The 24,940-nt window shown below is 54.6% G+C and overlaps 1 protein-coding gene across 1 annotated transcript in view; it reads right to left on the reverse strand.

The window, feature by feature from the left end:
* The window catches only part of LOC109924447 (Snf2-related CREBBP activator protein), a gene marked incomplete at its 3' end in the record, with an annotated part of 37,323 nt that overhangs the window by 3,432 nt on the left and 8,951 nt on the right, over positions 1–24,940 (reverse strand). Inside the window, exons 6-30 of the mRNA XM_048620925.1 lie at positions 23,914–24,142; positions 21,736–22,007; positions 17,651–17,732; positions 17,129–17,218; positions 16,742–16,912; positions 16,327–16,556; positions 15,699–15,876; positions 15,025–15,161; positions 14,137–14,306; positions 13,352–13,544; positions 12,210–12,346; positions 9,378–9,564; positions 8,646–8,815; positions 8,341–8,543; positions 7,517–7,867; positions 7,003–7,173; positions 6,655–6,861; positions 5,548–5,790; positions 3,653–3,861; positions 3,230–3,558; positions 2,653–2,855; positions 1,747–1,916; positions 1,149–1,345; positions 377–491; positions 2–145 (exon numbers count right to left, since the gene is read on the reverse strand). Of these exons, the coding sequence (XP_048476882.1) occupies positions 2–145; positions 377–491; positions 1,149–1,345; positions 1,747–1,916; positions 2,653–2,855; positions 3,230–3,558; positions 3,653–3,861; positions 5,548–5,790; positions 6,655–6,861; positions 7,003–7,173; positions 7,517–7,867; positions 8,341–8,543; positions 8,646–8,815; positions 9,378–9,564; positions 12,210–12,346; positions 13,352–13,544; positions 14,137–14,306; positions 15,025–15,161; positions 15,699–15,876; positions 16,327–16,556; positions 16,742–16,912; positions 17,129–17,218; positions 17,651–17,732; positions 21,736–22,007; positions 23,914–24,142 (4,788 nt within the window). The remainder of the gene's footprint in view (position 1; positions 146–376; positions 492–1,148; positions 1,346–1,746; positions 1,917–2,652; positions 2,856–3,229; positions 3,559–3,652; positions 3,862–5,547; positions 5,791–6,654; positions 6,862–7,002; positions 7,174–7,516; positions 7,868–8,340; positions 8,544–8,645; positions 8,816–9,377; positions 9,565–12,209; positions 12,347–13,351; positions 13,545–14,136; positions 14,307–15,024; positions 15,162–15,698; positions 15,877–16,326; positions 16,557–16,741; positions 16,913–17,128; positions 17,219–17,650; positions 17,733–21,735; positions 22,008–23,913; positions 24,143–24,940) is intronic.

The following is a 24,940-nucleotide window of genomic DNA, read 5'->3' on the forward strand; positions in this document are numbered from 1 at the left end:
GCTCGAGGATGAGAGTCTGTTTGGCCGACATGGAATCCTCCTCTTCCGGCTGGGAGGGGGCTGGTGCAGGCACCGGTAATGTCAGGGGGACCAGCTCCTTCTTCGGCTCCTCTGTCGGAAGGTCAAACAGCTCTCGTATCGTTTGCTGCAAAAAAAAAAAAACAACAAAAAAACACAGGGGTGGGAGCGAAAACGTCCCCCCAAGACAACACAAAAACTCCCCCCCCCAGCCCAGCCCACGCCACCCCCCCCTTCATTATCACCCCCACCTCCCCCAATGCACACTGATGTGCTGCAGAGGAAGCCCAGACAGCTCCGCCACTCGACACGCTCCCTCCAACAGTCCCACCTCCCCCTCGGCCAGCTCCAGCAGTACCTCTTTGAAGAAGGCGGTGGTGAAGTTGCCGCCTTCGATGGCCAGGTCCCCCAGCATCCGTTTCTGATTGGCTTTCTTCAGGATGTTCTCCTCCACAGTCCGGTCGCTGATCAGCCTGCGAGTGGAGGGGGGTGGGGGGGGGGAAACACAGACAAGCATCAGGACCCCATCATCTGACCGAGCATTTAAAATCGTCAAAACCCCTACCCACACCCTGAGCTTCCAAGAGTGGGGCCTGCCTGAAATCAAGAGACTCAACGTCATCCCATCTCCTCCCCCACCCCCGCTGCCCCTTCCACACCCCTCCCTCACCTACCTGCTCCGCTCACAGAGAGAACGAGCGAGCGAGAGCGAGTTTACTGCTCCAGATTCAGCGACAGCAATGCCACTGAACATCAGGGGAGCCATGGTTAGATTCTGTCTTGTTGGAGATGGGCACTGCCTGGCATTTGTGTGGCACTAATGTCACTTGCCCCTTGTCAGCCCGAGCCTGGATATCGTCCAGACCTTGTCGTATTTGAACACGGACTGCTTCAGTATCTGAGAATCACAAATGGTGCTGAAACATCTTCACCTCTGACCTTATAATGTTGGCTGCTGGGGGTGGGGTCACTAATGCAGCAATTGAAGGGATCTGGGTCTAGGATACTACCCTGAGGAGCTCCCAGAGTATCCCACTGATGGCTGGTGGCTCCCGTTGCAGTTTGTGTGCACTTCCCCTGTCCCTCAGCCTGGTAGTTGGACCACGCACGCACACACGCACACACACTACCTGTAGATGTGTACATCTCGGGTCTGGCCAATGCGATGACAGCGATCCTGTGCCTGGGCGTCCATGGTGGGGTTCCAGTCGCTGTCGTAGAACAGCACGGTGTCAGCTCCGGTGAGATTGACCCCGACTCCACCGCTGCGGGTTGACAGGATGAAGCAAAAGATGCGTTTGTCGGCATTGAAGCGATCCATCAGGATCTGAGAAGGGTGGGGGGTGGAGACAGAGAGAGGCAGCAGAGCATTTACACATCCAGCCACGTGCCGAGCCCTGCCACAGGCCCCGTCCCATCGGCGCTCTCCTTGCGGATAGCTGCAAGCTGCTGCCTGACAGTGCACAGCATGATCCCGGAGAGCAAGCGACGTGCGCGAGCAGCGCGGATCGTTCACTTTCTAACGTGACAAGGCTGCGTTGAGCAGCGGTGAAGAGAAAAGGCTCACCATAGCCCTGTGCTGCGCTCCACCTCCCCCCGCCCCCACCCCCAACCGCCATTCTTCACCTTACACAGCTCAAGAGTGCGTCAGACACGTTCTCCCCCCTCCCCAGCAGCGCCAATCCCCCCCTCCCCTCCCCGCGCACACGCACACCCACGCCCTTTTACCTGACGCTGCTCCACCTTCGTGCTGCCATCCAGCCGCAGGTAGATGTGTCCGTGGAAGTTGAGGAACTGCTCAAGAATGTCCAGCATCCGGGTCATCTGCGTGAACAGCAACACCCGATGGCCGCCCACCTTCAGCTGGCGTAGCAGGGCATCCAGGACTTGCAGCTTGCCTGCGTTCGGAGGCAAAAGCGAAGGAAGTGGCGCAGGTGAATGCGGGCGTAAGGCTTGTGACCCGGAGGTGGGCGGGTGGTAGTTGAAAACAGGTTGTCAACGGGACACACTGCTGCCATTGTGCGTACGTGGAGGAGGAAGGTGGTCGGGGTTCGGCGTCTTGATCAGGGGTTTTGGGGTGGGGGGTGCTGCTTTGTCCCTGGGACAGTGTGCGGACCTTCCCAATTGCCGGAGCTGCCCCCCCCATCCAGGGGCAAGTGGGGAGTATTCCCCTCCCCCCTTGTGGATGGTGGGACAGGCTTTGGGGAGGGTGGCAGTGAGGACGGGAGTTACTCGCTGCAGGATTCCCAGCCTCTGGCCCGCTCCCTGTAGCCACAGGATTGATGTGGGGCTGGGGGTGCCGGGACAGTTTCTGCTCAATGGGGGACCCCCAGGATGTTGGTATGGGGGGGGGGGGGGGGGGGGGGGGGTTCAGTGATGGCAACACCATTCAATGTCAAGGTAGGTGTGGGGGGTGAAAACGGTGCCGAATATTGTGAAATGCTCGGGAACGTCCCCAGGTCTGATGGCCTGACAGACAGGTTTGATGACTGGGTGGGACACTGCTCTGCGCAGGTAGGAAACAGCAGGGTATGGTTCAATCACCTCCCACCTCCTCCTCAAACAGGGAGCTCACTTCCAAAGTGGAGCGGCAACAGCCCACGTCCCTCCCGCCTCCCCCCTACGCCCACTCACCGCAGTCATACTGGATAAGCCGGAGATCCGGGAACTGGGTCCTCATGTTACAGATGGTGCGATGGAGCCGGGTGGTCCTGGGCGAGAGCTCCCGGTGTAGTGCATCAGCCAGCAGGAACTGCTGGTGCAGGGAGGATGGGTGAGGGTGAGACATGTGCATTTGGACAGCTGGGGCCTCCACAGGAGGTATAACAAAGATAAACCTGGCAACGAGGGATTAAAAATAAAAAAGAAAACCATAAACCAACTGGTGCAATCAGGTCGTGTACGTTGTAAAGCTGCCTCCACCCTCACACCAAAACAAACTCCCTCTACACTGTCCCCCCACTCCCAGGGGCAGGGACAGCACGGGGTTAGGTACAGAGTAAAGCACCCTCTACACTGTTCTCCCATCAAACACTCCCAGGGACAGGGATAGGGACAGCATGGGGTTAGGTACAGAGTATAAAGCTCCCTCTACACTGACCCCCCCGCAGGCAAACACTCCCAGGGACAGGGACAGCACGGGGTTAGGTACAGAGTAAAGCTCCCTCTACACTGTCCCCCAGAACACAGACAGAGACAGTCCGGCACCCACCTGTCAATGATGTCCGCCAGTTCCTCGATCCGCTCCTCAGGGTTATGTACGGCTCCGTCCAGCGCCCGCGTGCTCCTCCAGTAGGCCTCGGGCTGTCGGGCCTCCCTGCTGACCTGGGCAGCCAGGCAGTGGGCATAGCCCAGGCCTCGCCAGCCCGTGCCCTCGGGCGGGCTGTCCACCCCCACCGCCCTGGCCCTCTCGACGAAGGCGCAGAGCCGCAGCAGCTCACTGCCATAGACAGGGGAGGCCGCGCACCGGCGCTCGTTCACCGTGACGATCCGCTCCAACCGCTCCTGGCGATGTTGCCGCCGCTTCTGTTCCAGGGCTTCCTACAACCGCACAGAGGGGCCGAGTCAGACCTGGTGGGGGTGGGGGGAGGCTCCCCTCGCATCCACGAGCGCGCTCCGACCGCACGGCACTTACCAGTTTGAAGGGAGACTTGGTGGGAGGTGCCTGGTGCCGCCTGGGCCGGAGGGCAGCCAATGAGGTAGATGAGGTGACTGGCTCGACGGGGGCTGGAGCAGGGGCAGCGGCCGGGCGCGCGATCACCGGCCGTAACGTCGGCAGCTCAGAGTCCTCCTTCTCTGCCACGTTGGGGCCGGTCACTACCAACCGGGTCACGGTGGGAGCAGCTGGATGGCAGGGAGAGACACACAGAGAAATGTTACACATCGAACAGCACCGCCCCCCGACTCTCGTAGGGGCGAATGGAACATGGAGCGAGGGCGACCCGTGAGAGAGGGGGGGCCAGGGTGGGTGGGGCGACATGGATTGTGGGCGGTCGGCCGGTCTGGGGACCCAGCACCGCCTCAGCAAGCGCTCAGGGGAAATGCTACTCAGCGATAGTCTTCCCATTGGCACTGGTTTTGGGGCGGCTCATCAGAGTAACAGCCTGTTCCTCGGTGAAGTGCCTGTCTCTCTCTCTCTCTCACACACACACACACACACACAAATCAGAACCCCCACCACCCCCTCAACTCCCCTTCCCTGCACGTGTTGGAGACAAAGAAAATCCCAAGTTGCTCACTAGCCTTCCGTGTCTATGTTCCATCAGCTGCCGTGTGTGTAAATCCCTTGTTGAAAGGGAAAATAGGGAAAAAAAAACCACTTGCAGACGCACCGGGAAGGCAGATGCTGAACTACAGGGTCCCTGTACCCCGCCCCCCCCGCCACCCAAGCCCACAGCGCCTACCGACAGGAAGGAAACCACAGAAACAGAATCGAAATGACCCAGTATCTGTGGTCTGAACAGGTGCTATTGAACTGTGTTTCCCCACGTACTCAACATTCACAATAGCGTTACAGTCATACAGCACAGAAACGCAGCCTTCGGTCCAACAATCCCAAACTAAACTAATCCCACCCACCTGCGCTTGGCTCGTAACCTTCCAAACATTTCCCATTCATGTACTTATCCAAGCATCTTTTACATGCTGTAACTGTACCCATATCCACCACTCCCTCAGGAAGTTCATTCCACACACAAACCACTCTCTGCGTGAACAAGTTATGACATCCTGTACAACCTCAACATGACATCCCTACTCCTACATTCAAAACGCTCTGAGCAATGAAGGCAAAGCGTGCTAAACGCCTTCTTTACCACAGTCTGTGTGTGATGCAAACTTAAAATCAAGTCCCTGAACCCCGGGTCTCTGTTCTGCAACACCACCCAAGGCCCTACTTTTAATTCTATAAGTCCTGCCCTTGTCTGTTTTGCAACACCTTTTGTATTTATCCAAATTAAAACTCCTCCTGCCACTCCTCAGCCCGTTGACCCAATTGATCACGCTCTCTTTGTGACTGTAGGTAACATTCCTCGCTGTCCACTGTATCTCCGATCTGCGCGCCATCCGCAAACTTACTAACCCGTGCTTTCTACACTCTCCTCCAAACAGTTCTTAAATCGATGAGAAACGAAAAAAAGGAAGAATGGATCCAGAAGAGAGCCCTGTGCTTGTGATTCTGAAAAGGGTTAAGCTTAAAGTTGCACAGTTATAAATGGAGAGATATTCAACTCACTTGCAGAAGGTTGGATTACAATAAGATTGGGTCTCTCATTGCCCAGGTGAGCATATTCTTCAACCTCGAACTAAATTACCAAGTAGAAACACGCAATTCAATGAATTTGGGTGGAAGTTCCCTGTTTTTATAAGGATTACGGGAACAGTAGTGCTCGATTTCCAGTGCATTACACCCGGGGTTTCGGCAATGCCTACTCCTCCCCCCTACCTGTGCACAGCTCTGGCCTGTTGGGAGCATTCCCGTGAGAGCGAAATGGGCGCGACAGCACGAAGACGGCAGCAGAGCGCTGTTACCTGGCTCAGTGTTGACAGCTGGTGTGTGAAGTACCCTCAGGACCGGGCGGGGCGCGGCCGTGCTGAGGGTCAGCGCCCCAACAGGCAACTGGACGCGGCCTGGGGTCACCACGGTGGCTGGGAAGCGGGCGGCAGAGACGGCAAGGGGCCGTGGCGAGTGCACGGCCAGCGGGAAGCCTTCCTTGGGTGCCTGGCGGACTACAATCTTCACCACACTGGAGGTGGTCACTACTGAGGCAGGGACTGTGAAAAAGAGAGGTCAGAGAGGTCTCGAGACACGTTTGACCCTGGCAAAGTCAAATCAAGCGAAGTCAATCAGTTCACCCTTTTCCCCCCCCCCCCCGGGACCTACCTCCCCACCTCAATACCCTGGCTCCTACACATCCCTGCAACCCCTCACCACAACGAACATCATCATGCCCCATAACCCTCCCCACCCACCTCTTACACACCCTCAAACCCTCCCAACACCGTAATGCGCAGATCCCTCCCTCCCCACGCCTTCCTGCCCTGATTTCCCCCGCCCACCTCAAAACCCCCACAAGTCCCAGTTCACTCGACTTCCTCCCCACCGCAGGGCTCCATACCCCAGATCTCTCCCATCTGATCCCAAACCTCCACTGATGCGCCAGATCCCTCCCTCCATGTGTTGTACCCACTCCCACACAAACAGGCACCCCGTCCCAATCTACCTTCACAACAGATCGTTCCCTCCCCACCTCAGAGGGAGAGAAAGTGAGAAAGGTGAGGCAGTGTGAGAGGGAGGGAGAGAAAGCAAGCAGGGGAGGCCGCGTGAGACAGCGGGGTACAGAAAAGCAAGTGGGGGAGGCCACGAGAAAAGCTGGGGGAGGTGGGGAAAAGACAGAAAGCAAGGTGAGGCCATGAGAAGGGTGGGGGACAACTGGACAGAAAGCAAAGCGGGGGAGGCTGCGAGAAGGGTGGGGGAAGAACAGGACAGAAAGTAAGCGGGGGGAGGCCACGAGAAGGGTGGGGGGGAAGAACAGGACAGAAAGCGGGGGGGGGGGGGGGGGCCCCGGGAGAGAGGGGGTAAAAGAGTGGGGGAGCGCGCGCGCTATCAGGAAAAGGGGGCGGCTGGCAGCATCATACCCTGTGCAGCAGCTACTGGCACGGCTAGACCAGGCGAAGTGGCGGCCGTGGAGATGGTGGACTGTGCCCCGGTGACCGTCTGCAGCGGTGTCTGGATTCCCATCGTTGGGTGGGCGTTTTGCTGTGCCATGGCCTGCATCAGTGCAAGCTGGGCAGGCTGTCCGATGATGTGATGACCACCCGTTGACACCAGGTGAACCATGTTGCCTGTGGTGGGGGGGGGTGGAGAGAAATAAGGAGGTGATGAGTAGAGCAAGTAGCAGTGAACGTCAGACGGGCATAAATTAAAAAATTAAACCGGGGGGGGGGGGGCGGAGGAGGAGGAGGGGGAGACGAGCACCACCTCACCTTGCAGTTGCCGGGGCTGCCCCACCGCCACTTGTCGGACCTGAGCCCCTGCCAGCGTCAGCTTGTTGCCTTGGATCTGGAAGGTAACGGGTTTGCTGCCCGGACTGACTGGGTGGCCAGACTGCCGGTTAGTCAGAGATGCCAGCTGACCAATACTCACTACCTCACCCGCTGTACAGAGAGAGAGAGACAGACAGACAGACAGAGACACATGGTCAGTGCGTGGGCCAGGAGGTCCCTCCAACCCCACCCCGCACCGCAGCAGCAGCACGCTTCCCCCCCCCCCCCCCAAACTCCCCCCATGTTCTTTGCTCCGTGCAGTCTCCCCTCTCCAGCACCTTCACCCTATCCCCCATGTTCCCCTCTGACCCTGCATTTCCAACACAACGGCACATCACACCCTTTCCCTGGCAGGGTAGGGGGAGGTGGGGAGCAGTGAGAGCCAGGCGTCCGTGTTCGCACCCCCACCCCTCTCCCCCAATAACAAAACACCGGAGTTTGAGAGATCACTTACTGGGCAGCCGGGCCTGTACATCTGGGGACAGGACGAAGCGCTGGGGCAGACCCACAGGCGGGGAGGGGAGAGGGGCAGCAGGAGGGGGAGGGGGAGGCGGAGGGGGTGGGGGAGGGGGAGGTGGGGGAGGGTGTGCCGGGATGGAGGCCGCCGCCTGCACAGCGTATCCCGCTGTCCCCGGCTGCTGCTGGACGGTGGGGGTCACCCTCAGCGCTGACAGCGGGAAGGGCCGGGCCGCGTTGACGGGCAGGGTGAGATGAGGGGAGGGTGTTGAGGGCCGGGCATGTGCCAGGATGGTCCGGGGGGGTCCGGCAGTGCCCAGCGGCAGGCTCAGAGGAGTCGTCGACAAACCTGCGGGCAAGACAAATAAAAAAAAACACACACAGGTTAGAGACCGGTGAGAGGGACAGATGCTCTAGCCCAAGCCTATATGACTGTTCCATATTCACTACAACACTTCTTCACTCAACCGTGACTTGCAGCCACCCGTTAGTGTACACATCTCTCAGAGGGAGCGGGGGCGAGGGAGAGGGAGAGAAAGAAAGGAAGGACGGACGGACGGACGGGAGAAAGAAGAGAGAGAGGGAGAGAGAGAGAGAGAAGAGGAGAGAAAAAGAGAGAGAGCTGAGAGACACCAGTCACTGTACAGATATTTGGGCAGGAAATAAGAGGGTAAAGAGATTGAGAATAAACATGTTTCTATTGTTTTCACTCTGGGCCACAGAACAAGCTAATGCAGCGTGAACCTCGGTCACACTGACCCGTGACTGTACCCAGTCCTCGCCGACACTCAGGATCCAGGCCACCCTCCCCTAAAAACTCACCCTGCGAGGGGATGACAGTCTGGCTGACCGGGCTGACCACTGTCTGGAGTGAGGCTGTCCCTCCCTGGACAGTGTGGAGCAGCTCTGCCACCCCTCCTCCTGAAGGCCGCTGCAGGGCAGGCTGCACCCCCGGGGCTGGGGGCCGGGGACTGTTCACCAGCAACACCGTCCTGCCATCGGGTTTCTGATTGGGCTGCAGCATCCTGCAGGGAGACAGAGATGTGAGACAGGCCGACACGCACAGAGCGAGCAAGCGAGGTGGGTGAGTCACACACGGCAGCCAAAGACCGCTTGAGGGCACTCACCTGTTGACCTTCATGCGGACGGGTTTGGGGCGCGGAGGAGGATCGGGAGCTTCAGCAATCTCCTCTATCAGTTTCTTGGTGACTTTGTGCTTGGGCAGGAAGACCTCAGACTCGTAGCGGGACAGCCGACCCTCTATGTTGATCAGGTCGAAGATGCTAAGATCCACCTGCTGATTTGTTTCCGGTTGTTGGAGGCAGCGGGGTGGGGGGAACAAAAGAAAGAGGCACCATTAGGATCTCTGTTCCATCTTAACTGTCCACACCACAATCTGACAGCTGCACGTGGTCTCGTAACCCCCACCCCGGCCAGTTCGCCTGGACACGCAGACACAGGCGTTATAAAATCAGTCATTTCACACAGCAATCCCTACTGCCCACTGCCTCACTCCAGTCCAACCACCCTTTCCAAATTCTCATTTGCGTACCCCCCGCCAGCCTCCCCGACCCCCATCGCTAGGCTCCTCCCCAACTCCAGCCCCTCCCAGTGTAACAGAGGGTGCCATCCTCCTTCGTGAGCATGCTCCCTCCCCCAGACAAGGCCTCATTGCGCACCCCCACCCTACCAATCGCCTCAGGGACATCACCCTCTCATCCTTCCCGAACCCCAGCGGGTACAGGGCCAACCTTGCACGGACTCCCCGGGACGTGAAGGCCTTTCGGCCCGTCGTGTGCGCACCGAACCCGTGAAGAGCACCCAGACCCACCCCGTACCCGCCAGCTGTCGGGCCTTACCTTGAAGGGCTCGTACTCCAAGGCCCGCTCGACGCAGGAGGCGGTGGTGTAGCAGATGCCCTGGGTGATGAAGGGGGAGTGGATGGGCCGGGGGTCAAAGAGGTTTGGATGGTTACACACCTTCCGCAGCTGCATCAGGATGTTAATGACACTCATGAAGTGGCCAGTCTCCAGCGTTTCCTTGGTACTGGAGGAGGGAGCGAAAGAGAAGGAGTGAGAAGGAAGAAGAGAGTGAGAGGAGGGAGAGAAAAAGTCAGGGTTCAAATCGCTCATCCACCCTGGGATTCCCAATTAAACCTGCCGTCCTCCCCAACAGCCCACAGATCCTGCTGCCAATACCTGCTCCCAAGGGGACTAACAAAAGTGGCTTCCCTGCCCTCAAGCAATGCATTGTACGTCGCAATTTTCTTAAAAAAAAAGGATCGCCCTGCCCCACACTTTTTCCAAATTATCTCACAAACCTAGGAGAGAGAAACAAACCAGGACATTGCTAAGGCCGAAGCTGGAGTGCCGTGTCCAGGTACGGGACGCCCTGTTGTAGGGAGGATATTATTAAACTGGAAAGGGTTCAGGAGAGATTCACCAGGATGTTGCCGTGAATGGAAGGTGAGAGTTATAAAGGAGAGGCTGGGACTTTCTTCCCTGGAGTGTAGGAGGTCGAGAGGGTGACCTTGTAGAGGTTTATAAAATAACAAGGGTTATTGATAGAGTTAACGACGAGGGTCTTTTCCTTAGCGTGGGGGAGTTTAAAACTAGGAGGCATACCTTTTAAGGTGGGCGGAGAAAATTTTAAACAAAAAGTTAAGCCTCATGTCCTTTTCAAAAACAGTGGTTCGTGTGGGGAATGAACTTCCAGAGGAAGTGGTGGGTGTGGGTACACTTACAACGTTTAAAAGACATTTGAATAAGTACACAAATAGGAAAGGGTTTGGAAGGATATGGGCCAGGAGCAGGCAGGTGGGAGTCATTTAGTTTGGGATTATGGTCGGCATGGACTGGATGGGCCGAAGGGTCTGTTTCCATGCCGTATGAATCTAATACTTCCACAGTTTGCCGAAAGAGGGAGAACTCTTGATCCAGATTTGAGATGGTGGGAGGAACCGTGTTGGCATCCACCGCGTTCAGCTCCCCCCATTTTCCCACCTTTAGTACCCTACCCGATTCAGCAACATTACCCCCTCAATCTTCCAGACCCCAGTGGGTATCAGCCCAACTTTTCACACAGAATCCCTACAGTGAGGAATGGGGCCATTCAGCACATCACATCTGCACCTACTCTCTGATGACCATCCCACCCAAACCCAGATCCACCACAACCCTGCATTTCCTACGGCGAGTTTACCTAACCTGCACGGCCCTGGATGCTGGGCACAATTTAGCACGGACAATCCACCCAAACTTGCACATCCCTGGGCACTACGGGACAATTTCCCACGGCCAGTCCACCCTAACCCACACATCTTTGGACTGCAGGACGAAACTGGAGCACTCCGACAGTGAGAACGTGCAGACGTAAAGCTGGAATCACACGGGTCCATGGCGCTGTGAGGCAACTGCGCTAACCACTGAGCCACTGCGCCACCCCCCATTTCCTCGTAATGGGGGGGGGGGGGGGGGGTTTTTCCCCCCAGTTAACCAAGGGAACGTTCTCTGACCTGCCTCCACTGCGAGTCTATCCCTCCGCAAGTGAGGAGACTTGAACTGCACACTGGACTCCGGGTATAGCTGCACCAGCGCCGCAGAAGGTCTGCAGCAACACTTATCCACTCTTATACCTCTGTCCCCCTTTTGCAACAAATGCCAAGGTTCCCACAGGCCTCACTCATGATCCAACTCTCCTCCAGCATCCAGCCCAAGGCCCTGACCGCTCAGAATCGGACTCCACCCTCTGGCTGAGACTCACATTCCTTCCCTCTGCGCCAGTCCCCACGTGTTTATCCAGCTTCCTCCCTTCCGATATTTCTACACCATACGCCTCAGCCATCCCTGCACACGCACACACATGGGCGAGAGAGAGCGTGCGCGCACATGCCCACACTCATACAAGGTTGACATGACCCCCAAGAGAGTAGGAGGAAGTTACTTTGCTCATCGTCTGCTGACTCTCTGACCACATTAGTGCCTCCCTTTGCTTTCATCTCAACCTGGCAGAACTCCCTTCTGGGCACCTTGTCTTATTTGCTGTGAGCCAATTAACCGCACCCTCTACATCCCCATGCTGTCACTAGTGACTGAGCGAGTGGGTGGGAGAGAATATGATCCCTCTGCGCTTCCCAGTCACAAGTCTAGCTCCTGCTCCTGGACCCCGTCTCACCCACACAGGGTAAAGTATCATTCCTAAGTCTGCCCGATTGAACCTCACTCTGTCACTGCCATCGAGATGCTCAGCCCTCCCTTTCCCAAAGGAGAGCTCCAGTGCATTCGAGCATTCCTGCTTTTCATCTCTTGGTTTCGGAGGGACCTCCCCGCAAGCAAATTTCTACACTGTCAAAAACCTAACCATCAATACCGAGCTGACAGGATTCCCACAGGGTACAGACAGCTCAATGTGCAGTGTCACTGCCAAGCTCCTGTACAAGATCCACACGTACTCCCAGGGACAGGGGCAGCACGGGGTTAGATACAGAGTAAAGCTCCCTCTACACTGCTCCCCGCCGCCCCCACCCCCAAACACCCCCAGGAACAGGGACAGCACGGGGTTAGGTACAGAGTAAAGCTCCCTCTACACTGTCCCCCTCCAAACACTCCCAGGGACAGCACGGTGTTAGATACACACACTAAGTCACATGTTCCCCCCACCCCCAAAACGTTAGCGGCTGGGCTGTCACTTACGAAGCCTGCGACATGAAGTCATCATACAGGTAGCGCTGGCGTTTGGAGAGGCGACACTGCACCACATGCTCGTATTTCTTTGGCATCTGTTTTTCCACGTCCAGTTTGATCCTGCGAAGGAGGAACGGTCGGAGGACCTAGGGTGGGGAGTGCGGAAAGCAACTGGGTCAAAATAAAAACCACCGCCAGCAGCTGGAGCTGAGCAGACCAGCCGCACAGACTGACACACCCTGAAAATCTATCCTGCTCAGATCTCTAGATTCACTACCCCACCCCCCAACCAACTAGATTTCCCAGGGAAAGGGATCCACGCATCCCGGACTGCACTTCTCACGCAGCGGGATCTACTGATCCTGATTCTCAGTGGATCTCCACGTCTCTGCAGATCCCAAATCCCATTGTTCACCGACACCCCATATACTAGGGATCTACAGATCCCATGCTTCATAGTGGGGACCTATAGATCCTGACTCTCAGCAGTTCTCCATGCTGTAGGGATCTATAGATCCAGAATTCCAACCTCCCCACCCACCATAAATTGTACGGTAGACATCCACAGACCCTCAACCCCTACTCTTCTCCCCATTTATTGCGAATTTATAGATTCCCGAATCCCTGTCTTCTCTACGTATAGTGGGCACCTACAGATCCCAAATCCCAGTTTTCTCATGCGTTGGGAATCTGTAGATCCTGGTTCACAGCTGCTCTCTATAGAGCCAGAATTCACCCCACCCAATAAAGCAGGGATCCTGAATCGTGTGCGTGCACTATAGCCAGCGAGCAGACTCTTCCTTAAGCATTTCCTGCACTCACAGACCCATTCCGAGACTAGGGACACCCCAATTGTATATTAAAAAAAAACTATGCATCCAGATTTTCAAATCACTCCATGACCATGTCTTCCTCCCTATCCCCAGTCCCTACACCGCTGCCTATCTGTAACCCTCCGATTCCACCCTTGCGAGCTTCACCCGAATGTCATTGCTCCTCCTTCAGAGGCCATGCAGAGTCAGGATCCCGGCCACGGGGGCAAACGCTGGAGGGCAACTGCAGACGAGGGGTAGCCAGCTCACCAGTTGGGGTGGGGGTGGAGAGAGAGGGAGAGAGTTCGGCCCGTACAGAGGGAGCTCAGCAGTGTCTACCTTGTGCAGCCGTTTGACGAGGTTCTCGTTGTACTCCTGGCTGCCCTCGATCATGCCTGTCAGCGGGTTGGAGAACCACTCCTTGAACTCCCGATGTGACTGGAAGACGTGCGGCATCAGGAAGTGCATGAGGGACCAGAGCTCCATCAGGCTGTTCTGTAACGGGGTCCCTGTCAACAGGAGACGATGCTGGCTGTCCGAGAGAGAGAGAGAGAGAGACACAGACAGAGAGAGAGAAAAGACAGAGAAAGAGGTTGAGAGAGAGCAATCCATCACTGACAAGGTGAATGGTGGGCTGCAGGTACAGCGGTAACCGAGGAGAGGCCTGGGGGATGGTGGAGGGACAGAACGGACGGCTGAGGGTTTAACAGGAGGAAATGGGGAGGAACGGCACTAGCCTGTTCACTCATTGTAAGTGAGAACCATGTTAGCTTGCTCCTTGCACAGTTACCAACAAGGACAGCCATCGCTTCTTACCGTATTGAACATGCGCCACACCTCTCCTGGGTATGTTTGTTAATTACGGAGTAAAGCTCCCCCCCAATCAAACACTCCCAGGGACAGGGACAGGGACAGGGACAGGGACAGGGTTAGATACAGGGTAAAGCTCCCTCTACACTGTCCCCACCATCAAACACTCCCAGGGACAGGGACAGGGACAGGGTAAAGCTCCCTCTACACTGTCCCCACCCCCCCATCAAACACTCCCAGGGACAGGGACAGCACGGTGATTAACAGAAGGGGAAACATGTGAATATGGGAACAGGGCAAGGGCTAACACAAACCTGTTGAAGTTCAGCAGTGACTGCCAGCGCTGTGACTTGAAGTTTTTGATGTTCTGGGCCTCATCCAGGATCATGTACTTCCAGTTTTTGCGACGGAACGCCTGGTGATCCTGGAGCACCAGCTTGTAGGAGGTGATGCAGACGTGGAAGGCGTTTGGCTTGGTCCATCCCTACCGGGGTTTTGTGGGGGGGGGGCAGGAAATCCCAGAAAAATTTTAAAAATGCAGTTTAAAAAAAACGAGCACAGAGGCTCCTACTGAACCAGACCCCACTTCCTAAGAAGCCGTCTGCTCACCACCACATGCTACTCTTCGACAACGCGAGGCATCACACCAGTCAGTCAGACTGGCTCCCTCATCAGCCAGAGGAAAGAACACACCTGACCAACAGCCTTGCTGGGCGCTCTGAAGCCAACACCGTCAATCTGACTCATGCTTTCTCCCCACAACACTACACGTTCTCTCTTCACAGACAGCAATTCAACCCCCTCACAACTGAACCCCACCCCCCCACTCCAACAAGCAAATGGGACTGACTCCACGCTGCCCAGACCCCACCGCCATTTCCCTAAACCTCAGTCAGCTCCCCCACATCCCCCGGCCTTCTCTCCCTCAAATGGGGAGCAACCCCAGTGCCTCCGGCCACTCCATGTCCAATTGCAGGATCCGTTCCCAGGAATCCTTCCCACGCCCTCTCCAAAGCCCTCGCATTACCGGGAGCGCGGTCCCAACAACTTTTTCTCTCACACACACAGTCTCCTTGCTGCTGCAACAACAACCACGTGAGCTGCCTGCTACACTCCCCTCCCTCCCCGCCTTACAACTGGGGGACGTAGACAAGATGGACCACGGGAGGAGAGGGGGGAGGAAAACGAATGAGCAGCTCTACCTGGCGTTTGAGTTTCCGCTCCTTCTGCGCGCCGTAGTAGGTCAGGATCTTGAAGGAGGGGCACCAACGTTTGAATTCCATCTCCCAGTTGAGCATGACACTGGTGGGCACAATGATCAGGTGGGGGCCCCAGTTGCCTACAAAAGCAGAGACAGCAGAAATCAAGGATAAGGCAGGAGGGGAGTGCACAAAAGTGTGGTGGAACAGCACATATTCAGGGTGGGAGGATACAACATCATGGCAGCATCCTGCACACATTAGCGGTGGGATGCAACAGCGAAAACTGCTGTATTCCAACGGAGGTACAGAATGGGATGGGTCAGCACCGCAGTATGGAGGGTTAATTAGCATTTAAAAAAAACAAACAAACAGTCTGCAGCGGACGCTCCTGCATTGCAGGATGCCGCAGCACGTTTGGGGAACGTGTCAGCATCACAGTATCCTGTTGCATATCTGGGAGCCTGGATGCATTAGTGCTGCTGTATCAGTGTTCCTCCTATTCTGTCGCTACAGACCGCGAGAAAGAGAGCGCGAGCTCCTATCCCCAATCCCACAGCTGTGGCAGGATACCCACATTTCACCAACACCCCCCCTTACCCACCCAGCCCCCATTCCCCCGAGACTCCTTCAACATAACCGCTCGCACCCATCGCGGAGAGAAGAGGCAGACGCACATTTCTCTATCGCCAGGTGGGCAAGGAGGGCGATGGTCTGGATGGTTTTGCCGAGGCCCATCTCGTCGGCCAGGATCCCGTTGAGTTTCTTCTCGTACATGGTGACCAGCCAGTCCAGCCCTATGTGCTGGTACTCACGCAGGGTCCCGCGCAGCAGCGAAGGGACAGGGGTCTTCACCTGCGGCACACAACACACACCGTCACTCGAGACACGCTGTCCCCCCCCCCACCCTGAGACATGCTGCCACCTCCCACCCCCACCCCGAGACACGCTGCCCCGTTCCCCCCCACCCCCCAGCCCAGGTGGAAATGTCAAATACTCGAGGGCATAGGTTTAAGGAGGGGGGGGGGGGGGGGGGAGAAGTTTAAAAGGAGATGTGCAAGGTAGGTGTCTTTCCTTTTTTTTTGAAATAAAGGACACTGGGCGGTAGGTGACTGGAACATGTTGCCAGAGGTGGTGGTAGAAGCAGGAAATAATAGAGGCATGTTGAGTGCAGGGAGATGGACTGTATACAGGGAGATGGGATTATGGTTGGCACAGACATGGGCAGGGAGGGGGGATAGTGAAGAGCACGTTCTTGTGCACCCTCCCTTCTCCACTCCTTGCACAGCCCCTCTTGCGGGTTACCTGGGTGGTGGCCAAGGTGTAGCCTTTGGGCTGCAGGCTCTCTGCAGCGGCCGCAATGTCAGTGATCTCCTTCTTGGGTCCCCTGGCCTCACCCGGGACCAGGTCCTGGTTTCCCTCGTCATCTCCGTCCTCCCCCTGGATCAGGTACTCCACCCCAATGTCCTCGTCAGTGTTGTCCTCCTCCTCTTCCTCCTCATCCTCCTCATCTGTGACACTTGAGTTTTCAGAGTCTGAAGACAAGGGAAACACAGACAAACACAGTTACCATTTCCAGCCCTGGACTACTTTGGGGATCAATACGGGGCTGTGGTGGGAGGGAAGTGGGATTAGTTTGGGGATTGATATGGGGCTGTGAGAGGAGGGAGGGGGGCAGTGGGATTAGTTTGAGACGATCAGACAATGTGGGTTGCCCCACCTGTTGAGCTGCTGCTTTCTTCCTCCTCCTCATATTCTGTCGTCGTCTCATCACCTTCCTCCTCCTCTTCCTCCGAGTCGGAGCTGTCGTTGGAGTCGGAATCTGGTGTCTCGAAGGAATCAGAGAAAGCCCCACTGTATTTCTTCAGCAAGTCTTCCACGGGCATCTCACCTGCGCGAGAGAGAGAGAGAGAGAAAGAAAAGAGAAAAAACAGAAGAGAAAAGAAAAGAGAAGAGAAGAGAAAAAAGAAAAGGAGAAAAAAAGGAGCGAGAGAGAGAGAGAGAGAGAGAGAGAAAAAAAAAAGATTGAAACAACCCACAAAAACCGAGAAAGGGAGGTGTAAAAACAATGTCAAAACGCATATCGGGAGTTCCATTGTTGCCTTACTTTCCTTGGCTAGGTCATCAAGCTCTGCTTTGTGATCCACCTCACCCTCCAGCGCCTCCTCCATCTCAATTGTCTCCTCCTCATCCTCAGCTGCAGACAGACAGTTCAGAGTCACGGAGGGTAGGGGAATCCGACAGGCAAAACCACTCAAACGCACCCCAAACCCGAACCCCATCCCCACCCCCTCCAACAGTCAGATTCTGGTCTGTAAGTCACTCCCGGGTATTTGTTCCTCCATATGCAAGCCAACCCCCAGCCTCCAGATTAAACTCACGACAACCGATGGCTGTCTGAGGACGGAACAACTGCCCTCAGTTAGAGGGACCAGCACGTCAGTCCCCGATAGACAGCTACTAGAGGTCCCTGCAGCCTGCTATAGGGAATGCAGGAGGAGCTGGCTGGTGTACAGCGTGCCCAATGTTAGCTGAGGAGGGGGTTATAGGATGTGGATGGACAGGGCAGACAACATTAAGATTCACCTCTCCCCCACCGGCCCCCTCCGTCCCCGGGGCTGGTTCCTACCTTCATCCTCGTCTGCCGTGAACTCCTCGTCCTCAGGCTCCCCCCGCCGGTGTTTGCCCCTCGTTGGGAATCGGTGCGCGTTCTGCTCAGCAAAGGAGAAAAGACAGATGCAGACCCGTTGCCTCAGCACTGCCCAAACCAACACACGCACACAGCCCTGCCCGAAAGAGGGTGGCTCTTCCTCTGTATGGAACAACTCCCCACCTCCTCTTCCCCCGCCGCACACTCTCCAGGGGATGCACACTCAGCTATGAGTAGACCATAAGACACAGGAGCAGAAATTAGGCCGTTCGGCCCACCGAGTCTGCTCCGCCATTCAATCATGGCCAATAAGCTCCTCAACCCCTTTCTCCTGCTTTCTGCCCATAACCCTTGATAATCAAGAACCTATCTATCTCAGTCTTAAATCTACTCTGTGACCTGGCCTCCTCAGCCTTCTGTGGCAGTGAATTCCACAGATTCACCGCTCTCTGGCTGAAGAAGTTTCTCCTTATCTCCGTTCTAAAAGGTCTTCCCTTTACTCTAAGACTGTGCCCTCGGGTCCTAGTCTCTCCTACAAATGGAAGCATCTTCCCAGCATCTGCTCTGTCCAGGCCATTCAGTATTCTGTAAGTTTCAATTCGATCCCCACCTCATCCTTCTAAACTCCAATGAGTGTAGTCCCAGAGTCCTCAAACATTCTTTATATTTTAAGTTTCTCATTCCTGGGACCATTCTCATGAACCTCCTCTGAGCCCGCTTCAGGGCCAGTACATCCTTCCCGAGATATGGGGCCCAAAACTGCACGCAATACTCAATGTGGCCTGACCAGGGCCTTGTATAGCTTCAGTTGTACATCCCTGCTTTTACATTCAAGCCCTCTCAAAACAAATGTCAACATGGCATTTGCCTTTCTGACTACTGACTCAACCTGCAAGTTTACCTTGAGAGAATCCTGGACTAGAACTCTTTGTACTTCAGATTTCTGAATTTTCTCCCCATTTAGAGAATAGTCCATGGTTTTATTCTTCTTACCAAAGTGCATGACCTCACACTTTCCCACGTTGTACTCCATCTGCCACTTCTTTGCCCATTCTCCTAACCTGTCCTAATCCTTCTGAGGCCTCCCCGCCTCCTCAATACTACCCGTCCCTCCACCTACCTTTCTATTGTCTGCAAACTTAGCCAGAACGCCCTCAGTTCCTTCATCTAGATCATTAATGTATAAAGTGAAAAGTTGTGATCCCAGCACCCTTGTGGAACACCACCTGTCACTGACTATCCTGGGAAAGACCCTTTTATCCCACTCTCTGCTTTCTGCCAGAATCTTCTATCCATGCTAGCCCCTTGCCTCTAATGCCGTGGGCCCTTATCTTACTCAACAGCCTCCTGTGTGGCACCTTATCAAAGGCCTTCTTGAAGTCCGGGTAGATAACATCCATTGGCTCTCTTTGGTCTACCCTGCTTGTTACTTCTTCAAAGAATTCTGGCAGATTTGTCTGGCATGACCTCCCCTTGATGAAACCATGCTGACTATGCCCTATTTTACCATACACTTCCAGATATTCAGCACTCATCCTTTACAAAGGACTCCAAAATCTTACCCACGACCGAGGTTAGGCTAATCGGCCTGTAATTTTCCGTCTTTTGCCTTACTCCCTTTTTAAACAGGGGTGTCATGTCAGCAATTTTCCAGTCCTCTGGGACCCTCCCGGACTCTAGCGATCCCTGAAAGATCACCATTAACGCTTCCACTACCTCTTCAGCTACCTCCTTTAGAACTCTGGGGTGTAGAGCATCTGGTCCATGTTATTTATCCACCATCAGGCCAAATCAGTTTTACTAGCACCTTTTCCTTGGTGATGGCCACCATACTCAGCTCTGTCCCCTGACTCTCTAGAATTTGTACGAATCGATACGAGTAGTCGTATCACATCTGATGGTGGCATTGAGGAAGTCATATCTGGATTTCCTGTATCGGTCTGGGTCGTTCGACTTGAATATCACACACCTGGTCTTCAGTAGGTGATGGACTTCTGGGTCCATCCAAGGTTTCTGGGTTTTTTTTTTGTGGTGGGGGGGCGGATTTCTTTGGAACACAGTCCTCCACGTGCTTGCTAACCAAGTCTGAGGGTGATTTGCCTAGGCTGCCCTCCAAGTACTTGAATACAGTCCAGTCCACCGATTCCACACAATCCCATAGACGCTCTCCCGCTGCCTTAGACCAACACTGTACTACTTTCGGTGAAGGATCCTCCCACTTCGGCTCCTGCTTGCAAGCCGGGGGTGGGGAGGGAAGGGACACAGCGCTGGGACCGGATTTTCCAAAGCGTGGACGGGGTACGGAGCGGTAGGCGTCCTGGGTGGTTGCGCAGCAAGGATGTTCGGGCCTCTTGCAGAAGCAGGGAGAGGTGCTGCTGCTGTTTTGGCAGCACCTTCTGGAGGATGGCCTGGCTGAAGTCGTCAGCCACAACAAGCAAAGCCTCAGGGAATTTCGTCTCTAGGACTTTATTTTGTATAACGTTTCAGTTTTATACTGGGCAAAGCTTCATTATTAAGTAATCTGTGCTGTAAACATAGCGTACAGCCCCTACATTACATCTCTGTTACCTTGTGTACATTGACTACTTGGGTCTCTTGATGAGCCTGAATATCTCAACCATTAGGCACATTCCTGGTCCCATTGGTGCCCTTTAATAAAACATCTGCTGTACTTCAGCCAAGGTCTATGCAAGTGCAGCGAGAAATCACTCCTTCTGAATGCCAATATACTATTTGCCTTCCTCACTGCTTGCTGGCCAATGCCTGTCTATTTTCATCGACGAGTAGAGACAGACAGTCAGGTCCCTTTGTACATCAAAAGCTAAACAAAGGACTGCTGGTGTTGGAAACTTGAAGCGAAAAAACAAAACACACGAACAAAACAAATTGCTCGAGAAACTCAGCGGGTCTGGCTGCAGCTGCATGGAGAGAGAGAAAGTAAATTTAACATTTTGGGACCAGGAGAACCCCTCGTCCGAACAATTCTGAGGAAGTGTCACTGGACCCGAAAACATTAACTCTGCTTTCTCTCTCCTTGCAGGAGCAGCCAGACCTGCTGAGTTTCTCCAGCAATTTCTGATTTTGCTCCTCTTGTGCACTGACAGCTCCCAATACACCACTGCTGAAGTCACACTCCACCTTTCTGTTCACATTCTGCCTACATTTGCCCACTAATTCGACTTTGTCCTCATCATGCCTCCTTGCATCATGTTCACAAATCCACTGTGGCTTTAAGAGGTGTATTTTGCCCTGGCTTCTTTTGACAGAGAGAGATAGATTGAACAAGTACCACCAAACAAACAGTCTGTGGTAACGCAAACAGTTTGAGGGACCTTGGGTTTTCTCTTTTTTTAAGAAAAGTTGGAACAATAGAAGCAGCCTGGCTGGGTGTGGCCAGCTCTCCAACACCAGGATTTCTAGCCTTTTAGGTTCAACAGAAGCAGTTAGAATCATTTCTCCCCCTCCCTCAGTTATAGCAAGAAACTGGGGCTTGTCTTCCTACTGTGGGCATTGCATGAGAGAAAATCTATTTCCTGAATTTGCCTTTTTGCCAAGGGACACGTTTATGGTGTGCTGCGACATTGCAACACTTAATTAGTAACAGCACTGGATGAATTATTCTGTTAAGTTTTCCAATACAGTTATTCTAAGTTCTTCTTTCTTTCATTGTATTTTTAACTACGGTATTCAAATTAATTGCGTTTTGCTTAACATCAAATAGTTTGAGCAGTCGAATTGCATTTGGAACACAACACTTAACATGTCTTCAATATAAGACAGACTTCAGGTCTAGGCTAACTTAAAATACTTTTGGAAGTGGGGGGGGAAGAGGAGGAGATGATCTGGTCTGGTCCATGACACCATTCAGTTGCCACCAAAACTCTGTATTTGGTTCCCTGATGTGTTTGTGTGTGGCATTAATAGCTGAAGCACCAAGTAAAGGCCTACAGCTTCTGCAGCACACGGCGACACAGGATTCAAGCCCACAGCCTCATCACTGAACACAAACAAACAGTCAGACTCAGTACGCAATCCAGGGTGGTGGGGCCAGGCTGTACACTCACTTGGAGCACCCTCCTGGGCCTGGGTGGTGGATCTTCCGAGGACTCGCTGCCGCTGCTCTCCTCCTCCTCCTCACCCTCTTCTTCCTCCCCGCCAATCCCCTCCTGCTCCGCCAGGCCGGCGGGCAGCGAGCGCAGCAACTCATCCAGGGGCAGTTCGCTCTCCCGCCGCAGCAGCTCGATCTCCCGCCGCCGCGTCTCGTCATCGTTGCCGGCCTGCTTCTCCTCCACCTCGATTGTTTCCTCGTCATCTTCCTCCTCGTGAGGCTGGAAGTCTGCAGGAGGCAAGGAGGGGGGGGGGGAAAAAAAAAGAGGTTTCTGCTGAGCTGCGCTGAGCAGGCTCCCGCCGCAACCGGTGCCAGCGTTTCAACAGGTTCGGGTCACTCTCTGAGCGAGTGGAGGGGAAAGAGACCGCGAAAGAGACAGAGATTACAAGAGACTGGCATGTAGCGTGGAAACACTGCCACCTTAGCAGGAAGGAGCAGTTAAAGTGGCGTACTACTCAAACAACAGTTTTGTACAGTGCGGAACAAAAGGATCTGCAAGTCCCAGTGCATGAGCTGCAGAAGTTGGCACGCAGCAAGGATTAGCAAACAAGGAAGTTGGCCATTTACTGCCTGTGGAGTGGGGTTTCAAAGCACAGAAGCCCTGCTACAATCACACGGAGAGAGTGTGTTAGCAACACTGTTCCGGGAGACAGTTTCCGGTCTCCAGGCTAAAGGAGGGGAACATGGCACTACAGACAGATTCCTGCAGTGAAGGGGAACACTGCACGAGCACAGGCCCCACACAAGCTGGGTTTGTGCCCTGGGCTGAGGAGGAGGACCTTATTGAAACGTACAATTTCAGGAGATCAAGAAAACAGCAGGGTGTTTGGCCTGTGGGAGGTGCCCTGCTATTCGCTGCCTGATCCACCATGGACACTACACTCTTGCTTTCTCCTTGGATGCCTGGAAACCTTGATTCCTCCTCAAATATACTGCAGGAAGAGACGCCAAACCCTCCCACCCAACACCACCCACCCCCCACCAACAGAACAGTGGTCAGGAATTGTACAGGCTGCCCACAAACCAACGACCGCCCTGCGACAGCTGCTCACGAACGAAATGGATCCCACACCCACACAACCAATAAAACTAATGTAATATACAAAACACCATGCAAGGACTGCGAGGAACATTATATAGGCCAAACTGGCAACAAAACGGATACACGAACACTGACTAGCCACCACCAATTCTCTCTGGTCTTAGTACACACTGACAAAAGGAGGACACGAATTCGACTGGGTCAACACATCCATAAAAGCACGAGCCAAACAGAGGCATGCCAGGGAATTCCTGGAGGCCTGGCATTCCAAGCAGAACACCGTCAACAAACACACTGTATATCGGGTCCAGTTCACTGGAAAAACTGGACCAAAAGTAACACTAACCACCCCAGCAAACCGAGACATATAAATCACAAGCGGGACAGAACACCGACACTTCACCGGATGCACAGAGACGCTGTTACCTAGCAGGGTGACAAAACGTTTGCAACCAAACACACTGCCTCAGCGAGCAAGTCTACAACCTCATCTGCAACCCGAACTACAAATCTTCCCAAAAACTTTAGATCAAAGCACGTACAGATGTAGTCAGAATAGTCCCAGACCCAGGGAACTACGGTCTGGTCAGACATTAGAAAGTTGGGAGGCACACACGACCGGGAGCGAGTTTACTGGAGAGTCTCAGGGAAAGGTTAAGCAGATTGGGGCTTACAGGCCTTGCAGTTTAGGAGAACAAGAGATGATCACATTGAATCATAGACTATCCTGACAGCAAAGGTCCTGATACGGTGCAGGCTGAGAGGATGCTCTCCCCTCATTGGGGATGGGGAGGGAGGAGAAATCGAGAACGAGGGAGTTATGTTTTCAAAATTAGGGCTCTCGGGCTCCTGACTGTGACGAGGAGGGCAGGTCCATGGAAGTCTACGCTGCACCAGACAGACAGAGAGCAGTGGAGGGAGTGTCACTAACATATGAGGATGAGCAAGATGTTCGTGGATGAAGATGTTAAGGGTTATGAAGGCGTGGTGGGGGGGGCGATGACAGGAAAGTTGGGTCAGCCACGGCCGCCTCCAACCCCCAACATCTTCATGCAGAAGGCGATCCCCACCGTCCTGCCTCCCCGCACTCACCTTCGTCCTCGGTGGCCGAGCCGGAGATGGGAGGGGTGGAAGCCGCTGAGCCAGCCAAGGAGGAGCCGAGCTGGGACGAGCCGGGCTTGCTGGCTGGCAGGGACTCGTTGAGGCTCTGGCTCAGCAGGTCCGAGTACTTCTCGGTCTGGCCCACAATGAAATCGAGCTGCAGGTCCAAGGCCTTCTTACGTTTCTCTTCCAGGCGGGACTGCTGCTTGAACTGCACCACCTACACAGACAGGGCAGGCGGAACGGAGAGAAGATAGAGGAGACAGAGAAAACGAACACAAGTGAGCAAGGTGGGGGGGGGGGGCGTGGAAGAGGGAGAAAATAAGTGAGAAACAAGAGGAGGAGGGAAAGAGAGAAGAGAGCAACAGACAGGAAAGCAAGCGAGCGGCAGGGGAGTGGGGGGGGGGGGGGGGAAGAGAGAGAAACAAAAACAGCAAGTGACAGAAACATCACAACGAAGACGGGTGAGAGAACAAGTAGGGGGAGGAAGAGCAACAAAGTGATGGAGTGGCATTAGAAGGGGGGGGGGGGAAGAGAGCGAAAGACAGAACAAAAAGTGAGCAAGCAGGGGAGTGGGGTGTAGTGAGCACACAGAGAGAACGGTAAGAGAGAGAGAGGGAGAGAACGAACACACGAGCAGGAAGAGGGTGAAAGGGATGGTGGTGGGGAAAACGCAAGAAAGAGAGAGAAAAAAAACATGAACTGTGGTCAACAAGGGCACAGCGATACAGTTCCAAAATCAGGACAGAGCATGCTTGAAGGAAACCGAGGTATCCCAGGACGTCTGCTGTCTGTCAAAGCAGTAGAGGTTGTAGGTTTGGAAAGGGTTGGCGGAGGAACCCTAGACAGGGGCAGCATATTAACTCACCCTGATGTGAGCAGGCCCCACAGTCACATACAATGGCTTGACCGCAGATGGGGAAAAAACCCCATGTCTCTCCTGTTCAGTAACACAGCTGGCACCGTTCCAGCCAGCTGTGGAGTTACGAAGGAGAATCGCTCTAAGCCCCAGCTACCA

Source organism: Rhincodon typus, chromosome 49, assembly GCF_021869965.1.
Source record: "Rhincodon typus isolate 14 chromosome 49, sRhiTyp1.1, whole genome shotgun sequence".
Taxonomy (NCBI): Eukaryota; Metazoa; Chordata; class Chondrichthyes; order Orectolobiformes; family Rhincodontidae; genus Rhincodon; species Rhincodon typus.